Consider the following 11,100-nt stretch of genomic DNA (forward strand, 5'->3'; position numbering starts at 1 on the left):
ATATTCATGTAAAGTACGTATGTATAATACACCATATAATTTAAACAATATTACAATGTTAAACATTGAAATAATTTATAGTGAAAGGAATATATAAATATATCATTTAAGTCCAGATAATTTAAAGTATCTACATAGTGAAGCTGCGATGGGGATGAAACACATATAGGGTAAGCTTAAATTTGGTGTAGTCTTACACGAAGTTCTTGCCCATATTTCTTTCTTTCTAGTCTAAAATGGTACAGACTTTTGTCCCGAACTAATTTAGAGAAAAAAAAAATAACATAAGGCAAGTTTAACAGTCAGAGTTCAAGCTTTGTTTCAGGCTCTTACTCAGTAATTGATTGAGTGCTATCTATTCGATAATAGGGTTATAAAGCCCCCTGGTAGCTTTATTTGAGTCATCAATCATTTGCTCTCCAGACGCTTGATTTTATCTAATAATGCTGCCATATTGCCATTGTTTTGAAATAATACAATGTACGGTGTAGTTTTTAACTTCCTAAGCTGTATAAAATTTCCGTTTGCTTCTCCAAAAATTTTTTTTTTCACTAATACTGACCAACTAATGGAGCCAGTTTGGGTGAAATTTGAAAAAAAGTTAGCTGAAAATGTCTTACACGTAGGCATGAATACCAGCTTTCACATATTTATCACGTCACTCATGAAAACATTGCCGCCAGTATGCACCTGGTGGAAGAGATTTTGATCTTTTCATTGAAACATACATATCAGCAACGTCTGTAGACATACAAAGTTTGTTGAGATCAAGTAATCTGAATAAAGTTTATTTCTTTCTTCATAATGACACTGATAATTTCTAAGGAAACCCTTTTCTCTCTAGGCAGAGATGCAGGTTTTTTTTCTAGACGCAGTAATGTTAATTTGTAAAATATCACAGTATAAATCAGGTCTGAATCTGTACATGATTTAGATTCATTATTTATATTTAACCTTTGAAGTTTGTGCTGCGGTAATGGCGAAATTCGGTCTTGACCTTTAAACTCTCTATATTTACTGTAGGAAAATACATTATATTTTAAATTTCTATGAACCTTTACATAAAGTTATGTAACGAGGTTAGGAAACTGAAGTACCATCTTTACGTTTTAACCTCATCTACTCCTTATATCAACAAAAGATCCGGTGTAACATTAAATATTGACCCCGTTGAAAAGTGACCACATTGATCAAAATTTAATGTTGAAATGTTTGCGGGGTCAATTCTCAACGTTGAGCTAGGACCTTTTGATCAAAATTTGATGTTGAAATGTTACGGGGTCAATTCTCAACTTTGAAAAAGGACCCATGGGGTCTATTTTCAACGGGGTCAGTATTTAATGTTACACCGGCTTGTTCTTGATAGAGAGGCGGGATTAACCACTTATTATGTATGTGTATTGTATTCATATTGTTGTACACGTGTACGTATTTTTATTTATTTACTGACATCATGGACATGTAGAATATAAGCGTCTTCTGAAATCGTCTGATAACTTGTCGAGTATTCTCAATTTTGGCTCCAATGCAACAATATATTGAAAAAGTGTAAAACAAAAGTATGAAAACTCAACTGAACTGAAAATATCACAAAAACGCGTCTACACCAGGGAAAGAAAACAACCCATAGAAAACAGCTATTCGAATGGACACGGGAGAATAGAGCGAAAGTATTACATGTACATGTACATAAATGGCATTTCAGTCATTTAAACAATGTAAACGGGCTAAATGTAACGCGTCTAAGTCTCGGGACTTTTTAGATTAAAAGACCTGTCCCTGAACGTCTGCAAATGCCTAGCCTGAATACTTTTATAGCATAAGGCTAGACATAAACAATTGGCTCCGTTTACATTTTGAAATTAATCCTACCTCGCACGTGTGTTAGGTCAGTTACATACTCAAACATTGGGCCTATATTTACATACTCAAACATTGGGCCTTTATAGACCAACGTAGTTCCAATTACACGGTGGGACTACTTTCAGATGAATCTACATGGATGGGTGACCGTTCACGTTTTGATTGACTTTCGACATATTCCTTTTAGACCCGTCCAAGAAGGAGCTACACAGTTCGGTTCAAAAGTTCATTTGATTTACTGAACAATAATTCATTCATGGATAACAATTATATGTAAATATGTATGTAAAACCGGGTCACAGTACTAAACTGTACGATGTAAATACCATAGGTTAAGTGTCGTATCATGCAATAAGTTGACTCAGTTAGGGTTAGTTGTTACATGGAATGCAAACAACACTCAAAAGTTCATCTGCGTACAGGGGTCATTTTCAACCTACTTGTACATAAAGGGTAAAGTTCGACCTATGTACATGATAAATTTCAACCTGTCTTCCGCTTTAATTCTATACCAGACTCACCGTATGCAATGAAGTACCACCCCAAAAGAACAAAAAAAAAAAAAAAAAAAAAAAAAAGAAAAGAAAAAAAAGAGTATTACCAATAACACCGTTACAGAAAGGGTGCGAAATGTGCAAAACAATATGTTAAATGTAGAAATCTGTCATATAATTCAGACCAATTACTCGAACAGGCGTTACCCTGCCAGAAGTTGCCAGCCTTATTACCCTGTTATATAGAAATAATGTTATCAAAAGGCACGAAAATTCCGCGTCTGTACCATAATTGAAGTAAGTTTACCATTATTCGCAATTCGTGACTAAACTTGATAAATTATTCAGATGGAGGAACAGGTTAAATCTTGAGAAGAAAAGAAAGCGAAAAGTCGATTTTGCCTCGTAATAATTGTAGTTCCAATTTAGCAAGAAGTGAAGAAACGCTTTCATGTTTAACTGGTGTCTTATTTACGAAAAGCTGTGGGATAGACTCGCCACTGGACTAATAATAAAGACACATTAACATTTTTTTCTTAGTTTGTCTTATTCCAATTTCATAGACAGAAGTCAGCCTTTTTTAGAGATTTTCTCGGAGAAATCATAGTAAGATTATTGGACATATGATATTGACTGGCTCATGTCACTACAGTCTAGGAGCTAAGTAAGCTGTTGGGGTCAAATTGTTGTTTACTTCAAAGAATTATTATATTTATTACTTTTTATTTTGTTTTAAGTCATTTATGACCCATGGACATATCATCAAAATATTGGACTTAAAAAGGTCTTTGTAAAGGGTAACCCGACTCTACCTAGCTAAAATCGACAAAAGATCCTAGCGACTTTCAAACTTTAGCAAAAAGGGAGTTTTAAATGGACTATATACAAATAGGCTCTAATTTATACAATAACTAACACTCCCATTTTTACGAAAGAGCGTTAATGCCAGGTTATTGTTTATTAACTCGAAATTTCGACTTTGCAATCACGAAGTCGAATTATAAAGGCATAAAGGGTGTATAGTAAATTCGTTCCTATTCGTTTTGTTACCCTAGTAAACTGAATAGTGTCGAATGGATTTTGTTGCACGTCTTGCATTGTTACCGTAAAACCTGTTTATTTTACAAGAATGTCATCAAATGCAATTTGGCATGTAGACCGTAAGCTAGATTTCACATTTAAAAGGTGTGCCAGGTTTGGATAATGCCATTTCGGATAAAATCAAGCTGTTGAATATTTTACAGGCTAGCTTTGCCATTTCGTAACTAATATTTATTGAACGTAATCATTTTCTGATGAACATACCTATAAGCTACTTTAGTCAGAACCATGAATTTATTTAAGTGACCAGTACATGTAGGCCTAAATTGTATAATTAAGTGGATGGGGGCAGTGAAAATATTTGTCTTTTCGAAACAGAGTGATTTCAAAACATATATGTTTTATAGACAAAAACTCCAGTTTGTCCGGAAATTATAATATTTTTATTCAATTTTCTAAAACTGATATGTGTTTTTGTTTGAATGTTTAAATTACAGCGGCACTTGCCTCCTCATTTGAAAATGAAGCCTATGGTAAAAATAGGAATAGTAACTTTTTACACACCCTTTACATCTGGTACTAATGCTGTGTCATATTGCGGAATGATGTGATGTTAAAAGGAAAACGAACTTTAGTTTTCAAAGCTACATTGCAGTTACACAAATAGGAGAACATATTACAAGTACGAAATGGATTAGAACGAAAGAAATCTTATAAAGTTATTCTCGTTGTAGTTGTATGATATAATTATGATGTTGTCGTTTCACACTTTTGCTTTAGAAATTGTAGCAATAAAGACATTTTGGAAGGCAGTAATTATGTGGTTGGTTTATTAAATGATTAAATTAAAAAAGAGAAAAGTAGAAAGAAAAATAATCGTTGTGGACGTACGTAATTTTTACCGAACGAGCCATGATTCTTTTAGAACCAAAACAGGTCTTGAAAATTTTAAATATCTTTGAAATTAAACAATATAATTGCCTTTAGCCTTGCAATTGGAATGACACAATGTCTCCAATATAAACCAGTTTATATATGTATGAAAAGTTTCCTTCTCAAGTCTGTCTCCACCAGCACATAATCTAATGTTCAATGACCGAGATTTGTCGCATTTCTTTTGGCGTTTAATTTAATAAACTGAACCGTGTATTTTGTGCTTTCAAATTATCATACAAACAGTTGATATCGTGCATACACATGAATACCGAAGTTCAAGTATGTTAGTTACAGCAGACATAATAATTGTTCTGAAATAATTGTTCAGCTGCTCTAAGTAGACTGGTCGATACTTAACCAATTAGAAGTGGACCATGAAGGCAATGTAATTAAAGGAAAGGGCAATGTTGTTCTAAATTAAGTTTTCTCAAATTATTCAAGGAAGTGAAAAAAGAACATAAGATGAAGTCATGGACATTTTATAAATGTTTTAAACGTTTAATAACAATGGCATCCATTTTGTTGCCAAAGCAGCGTAAAACAAAAGTTAGGATTTAATTTAATTTTAGAAAGTATTGACTTAATTTTGAAAAATAGCACAAAAGAAATATCTGTACCAAAAACAACAACAACAACAACATTAACACATCAGTTACTATGCTCTACAATTTGTTTAGTTTCGTAAATTACTTATTGAGAATGGGTTTCCTTAAATACAGCATCGATCACACAAACACAACTAAAATGGCCGCTCAATAACCATTATATAGTGCTTTAGAAAATGTGAATGGTTATGAAACGAACATAAACCGGCGAACTAATTACTAAAGTCTTTGTAAATATTTGACTGACCAAAGATGCGACGTAAACCTGATTTAGGCATTTTCTCAGGCGTGGAAGTACAGAACTTTTTTTCTACTGTTTGACGATTAACTTAGAGCTTGACTATTGTTAGTCTTGCTACAGACTAAATTTAATCATGTTTAACATTTAAACTTTAAAATGCCGTCTAAAATTTTGAGAATCAAGGCATACAATCTTACAGATAACCCGAGAAGTAATAGTAATAGCATTTTCAAGGTCTGAACATAATTTGTATTAAACGAGGAAACTGACATTTTTGACAGAAACGAAATGTACATTTTAAAATCATATTAAAAAAAAAATGTTATAATTCGTATATTCGTTAATAACCCAGATGCGTTGTTTTCATCTCATAAAAGATCTAATCCTTCAACTGAAAATGAATTCAGTTGGTTGCTAAGCCGCGCTTTTTTTCCTGAATAATAATTGAATTCAGTCTCTAAACACGAGATCTGTGTTAGTGAACTAGCTCTACGTTATCAAATTAGTAGCATCCAGGCGGTATTAAACGTAACATGAACGCTGCGAAATTAGACTAATTGATGACATTTGTAAAACAAGGATTATCTAACATGCAGAACTGAATTTTACCAGTAACAGAAGTCAGATTTGCTTTTAAAGTACTGCGAACAGAATAAAGAGGAAAACGTGAATTTTTCCTTTCAACTAGCGAATGTTAAAGAAATATGAGCCGTGCCATGAGAAAACCAACATAGTGGGTATGCGACCAGCATGGATCCAGACCAGCCTGCGCATCCGCGCAGTCTGGTCAGGCTCCATGCTGTTCGCTTTGAAAGCCTATTGGAATTGGAGAAACTGTTAGCGAACAGCATGGATCCTGACCAGACTGCGCGGATGCGCAGGCTGGTCTGGATCCATGCTGGTCGCATACCCACTATGTTGGTTTTCCCATGGCACGGCTCATATGTTAAACGCTAACACCGGCTGTATATTCCGTTATTTACAGGAAAAGAATTGGCATTGTGGAGAAATGCAGACAAGGGTCCGTTTACAGGACAGGCAGTATGTTCAATGGAAAGGTTTACCGTTCTGTCGGTGTAATACTTGTGCTTGGTGGAGTTTTGTACCTGTTTATGGCGACAAGAATTAACAATGGAGTAAATGTAGGCGGTAAGCATTTGTTTTTTTTTTCTCTCCTGCAAAATGTCTAAAATGGACTGGTCTAATATTCAATTTGGGCAATACTATTATTATTCAAAGGGATGTTCACTGAAAATTTACTGACAGAATAGCGAACAGTGCAGACCATGACGGCTGATCTTGGTCTGCACTGGTCGGAAAGGGAGAATCATTTGCCACCCGCAGGCTAAAGCTTAAGTTTATAGTATCAGTTCATTACCTATAGGCAGATATAAACACATATGAGCCGCGTCATGAGAAAACCAACATAGTGCGTTTGCGACCAGCATGGATCCAGACCAGCCTGCGCATCCGCGCAGTCTGGTCAGGATCCGTGCTGTCCGCTTTCAATGCCTATTGGAATTAGAGAAACCGTTAGCGAACAGCATGCAGGCTGGTCTGGATCCATGCTGGTCGCATACCCACTATGTTGATTTTCTAATGGCACGGCTCATATATAGTTCTTGCTAAAAAGAGACTATGTGTGTAGAGTTCGTTATCCTCCTAATATATTAGATAGAAACCTTGATATAAACTCTTTCAGCTTTTAGAGCATACTAGTTTTGTCTTCTATTGTATTCAGACAGTAGATTAAAAGCTATTGATCCACTGCCGGCTTCCACACCACACGCTGTTTTGTTTCGCGTTATTAGTTTCCTATACTTGTCAATATAGTTTCCAAACAATAACCTAATCGACAAAATATGGGAGTGTATATAATTGCATTATCTATTGTTACACGATTTTGTCCTAATTAAAATCAGTTGAGATGTTGCTATTAATAATTGATTGTGTAGATAGATCACTTTGCAACGCTGTTGCTTACATATACAGCAAATTAAAATATGCACACTTGTTTTGTTAGTATAATTTATTTTAACAGTATGTTATTGTTGGCAGTATTCTTTTCAGATTAGAATTTATGTTTATTTTTTAATGAATGTGGCATCAACAAGTTTCTATAGCAAAATTATTGACATAACGTAAGCATTCATTTGTCATGATTGTCTGTATATGGTAATGTTCATAACTTTCAGTATATACTGTATAGCAATTTTAGTAATTTTGCAACAGATTTTGTTTATTGCGCCAATTTTCCCAAAAGTGATTTATATTTCGACACGTTATATATACAAAATGTATAAGATACTCTTCAAATTGTTTTATTAACAAAATACAGAGTAGCCCTTTGACAGATGGAGAATTTATCCAAGAAAACTTCTGCAAGGAAGACACAAAACAGTATACATATATCTAACACATTGGTTGCGCTTCGGGTTAATGTTTAGTATCGTTTAGCTCGTATTTACCTGATAAGTTTTGCGTATTTCGGAACACATAATATTAGTTACACTGCTTGTTGGTGACAGGATACAGGATTTTCGAAACCACCTGTTTTCCGTATCCTATCGCCAACAAGCTCTGTAACGATTTTATCTTGTCGACTACCCTTTACTTCCATGCTATAGTCAATAAATTTTGTAAATTAACAAAGCTACTTACAGTGTAGACTGGAATCCTGCAATCTAAATCATACAGAGTTACTGTTCTTCTATTTCCACTCTTACTGCTGACTTCACGAGGCTTAATCTACTTTCCAGATTTTACCGTAACTAAGTAGGAAATGAAAACGGCAAGAAAACACTAAATTTACACCCGGAAACGATATCTATAGCTAAAGCTTGTGATCTGACTTGATTCAATTACGCCAGCGATGCGGCAGCCATTTTATTTTAATCAAAATTCATATCTGAAATGTACTTGCAGGATATGGAATATATCCTGTCTCCACGTGACGTCTATTGACCAATAGAAATGCAAGAAACTTGTAGGATTAATGTTGACATTGTTGTTTTGATTGTTTCAGGGTTTCATTCTTCGATAAAACATAATGTATTGTTTGTTTTTTTTCAGATGTTGTTGTGCTGCAGCCAGTGCCTACAGATGAAACACCAAAGAACCTCACTCCATTCCAAATACATCAGCTGCGTGTAGCACCTGATAATGCTGCTTCGGTGACACGAGCGATAGATGTTAATATAAACAAAATCCTCCCAAAACAACCAACAATGGACATCGATCATCAGGATCAAGTAAACAATGTCACAGAAACGGAACCAACCAACGAACAAATAAGCAAAAATATTTCCATTAACATTAACAAAATTATTACATTGACAAGGGATCAACCAAGTGTCGTAAAACCAATTTCACCAAACAGTTCCAAGGATGTTATAAAGAAAAATGTTACTGTTCTAAGTGATAGAAAGATCGTCCTTATTATAGCTTACATGAGGACAGGGTCAACGCTAACTGCTTCGCTGTTTCAAGAATTTCCTGGCACTTTTTATGTTTTTGAACCAATTCGAGGTCTGACCGGAAAGTTCAAAGAGCTGCTGAAGAACAATCAGACGTACACAACAATGCATTACATCCATGGGAAAGAAAGGTTATACAAATTTTCGAATACTAGTACAATGTAAATCAAGCAATTTCGTTTTGTTTTTAATATGCTTTTACAAATTACAAAATTACTTCGTAACAGAAGTGTTTTGTTCGTCGGAGCAACGCTTTCATTTAGCGTTTGACACGAATTCGTCAGAGATTTATTTTAGTAATATTTTCTATGTGTTCAAATATGTAGCTTTGCTGCAAAATGCTGTAGATTTGTGTCATTTGCAACTTGTAAGTCCCTGATTTATTAGGACATGATAACTTTAAAATAGTTTTCTTTTGCTCAATATAAATCTTTTTTTGTACTTTTTATTATATAACATTTGATATACTTATGTAATTACCACATTATGTTTATTTTCTTTCAGAAATTATACGGTTTCGCAGAAATATGAAGTGATTTTGGATGAAATTAACAGCTGGCTAACATGTAAGCTCGGTTCAATAAGTAAAGAGAGCCTCAATGATGACTTCCATAGATATTACACCAAAATAATGAAGATTTTTTACTTTTGTAGCAAAGGCCCGATGGCTCGTTTTAAAGACGCAAAGACATTTAGAATGCATGCCAGAATTCATCCACGATTACGGCAGTATTTTGATAGGTCAAAAAGTATTGATACATGTTTAAAAGCGGCAATTGGTTCTTGTGAAAAATCACCGCAAAGGGTATTAAAATTGATACGATTGCCAATGGAAGAGGCTGCAAAGTTGTTACCATTTTATCCAAATATGAAAATAATACATCTTCTCCGTGATCCACGAGGAATTCTGAATTCTAGAATAAAGGTCAAAGCCATAACCCCAAGTATCTATAAGAAGAATGTTCAAGAGCTTTGCAGTCGATTTGAGGATGACCTTAAGCATTCAAAAAGAATTTTGCAACAGTATTCGGACAGACTTAAAATTGTCCACTATGAAGATATGGCAGAAAACCCGATGGTAACTGCGCATTCTCTTGTAGAATTTGCTGGGTTAGAGTTTTTAAAACCTATGCAAGACTTTATTCGTAAACAAACAAGTTCATTGCGTGACTCCTGTGCCTATTGCACACAAAGAAAAAATTCTAGTACAACAGCACATAAGTGGCGGACACAGCTTGACCCAAAATATGCAAGGTATATTTATGATACGTGCAAAAAGAGTAATAGTGTTTTAGGTTATCTTCCTTTACCATCTATTGACGCAATGAGAGATGAAGGAGTTCCTTCAAGACAAATTGTGGACGTAAATAAAGAACTTTTGATAAACGAGAATTTCTGACACCATTGCAAAACGTTATATTTACAGTATTTACAGAAATACATTCCAAATCATAAATCCAGTAATGGCGAAAAGGACAATCAAAGTTGTTTCATGGAATTATATCGAGAATAAATGTTTCTTTCAAAGCCATTTTGACAAAATGGGCCCATAATTCATGTAACGTTTTCTTATGTTACTTATTTCTTTGTGTTTATGAAATAAAGGATATACATCGAAACTAGAAGATGCAGGTTCATAAGACTTGTTATCTGAAAGGAAAATATTGTCAAGAGAAGCATCTGTGATACTTACAGCGTTGTCCAATGCTGCTCCATTTTAGACATGTTGTATAAGGAATGAAATATGTTAATTAGACTGTAAGCAGAAGAGTAAATACCCCCGGAATTATGAGGTGGTATTTTGTTAGATGGAAGCAACAGGTCTTTCATTAAAAAAATGACGAGTGATTTTACATGAACTTGGATCGATATATTTCGAATAGGATTTTCTTGAAACTTTTAGTAATATACTTTTTGTGAAGTTTTCTTCTTCCGATTTACTTTTACACATGGGAAGTGGAAGGAAATTGCCACATATATTTAAAGTTTTTTTCATTTTTCATACATTGAAATTAGTAACCCTTAAGATAACTTTAGACCTGTGTATTGAAAATACTTTAGCGAGATAAAACGTTTCGATGCAGTTTTATCTAAATACTCTCAACCGGTCACAGTGTAAATCTTTCCCACCGAAGTATATACATTAAAGAGATATATATTTTCTACGTATTTGAATAAGTGTTGTTGATATTTATCCTCGTATTAAATATGCAAGATCAAATGATATGTAAATGTCAGATGTAAAAGTACTGTGTATGAGTATACATATAGCGAAATGTGTTTATCAATCCGTTGCAAAAATTACTTACCGTTCCAAGATTTTTATTCGTCCGTTCGTTTTCGTCGTTGTCTACGTCTAGGAAATGATGTGATAAACGTGTACTTGTGGGAAGTTTAAATAACATCTAAATAGGCCATAATTATCTACTTGTCCGTATGTTTTT

At 34.2% G+C, this 11,100-nt stretch overlaps 1 protein-coding gene across 2 annotated transcripts in view; it reads left to right on the forward strand.

Annotated features, from left to right (window-relative positions):
* Positions 1-10,825, forward strand: part of LOC123551698 (carbohydrate sulfotransferase 1-like) — a 32,247-nt gene extending 21,422 nt beyond the window's left edge. For both annotated transcript variants that reach the window (XM_053541181.1, XM_045340804.2), the window contains 3 exons: positions 6,166-6,329; positions 8,253-8,787; positions 9,161-10,825. In XM_053541181.1, the coding sequence (XP_053397156.1) occupies positions 6,166-6,329; positions 8,253-8,787; positions 9,161-10,055 (1,594 nt within the window). In that variant the 3' untranslated portion in view covers positions 10,056-10,825. The remainder of the gene's footprint in view (positions 1-6,165; positions 6,330-8,252; positions 8,788-9,160) is intronic.
* Positions 10,826-11,100: the final 275 nt, after the last annotated feature.

The sequence above is a fragment of the Mercenaria mercenaria genome, chromosome 4 (assembly GCF_021730395.1).
Source record: "Mercenaria mercenaria strain notata chromosome 4, MADL_Memer_1, whole genome shotgun sequence".
Lineage (NCBI taxonomy): Eukaryota > Metazoa > Mollusca > Bivalvia > Venerida > Veneridae > Mercenaria > Mercenaria mercenaria.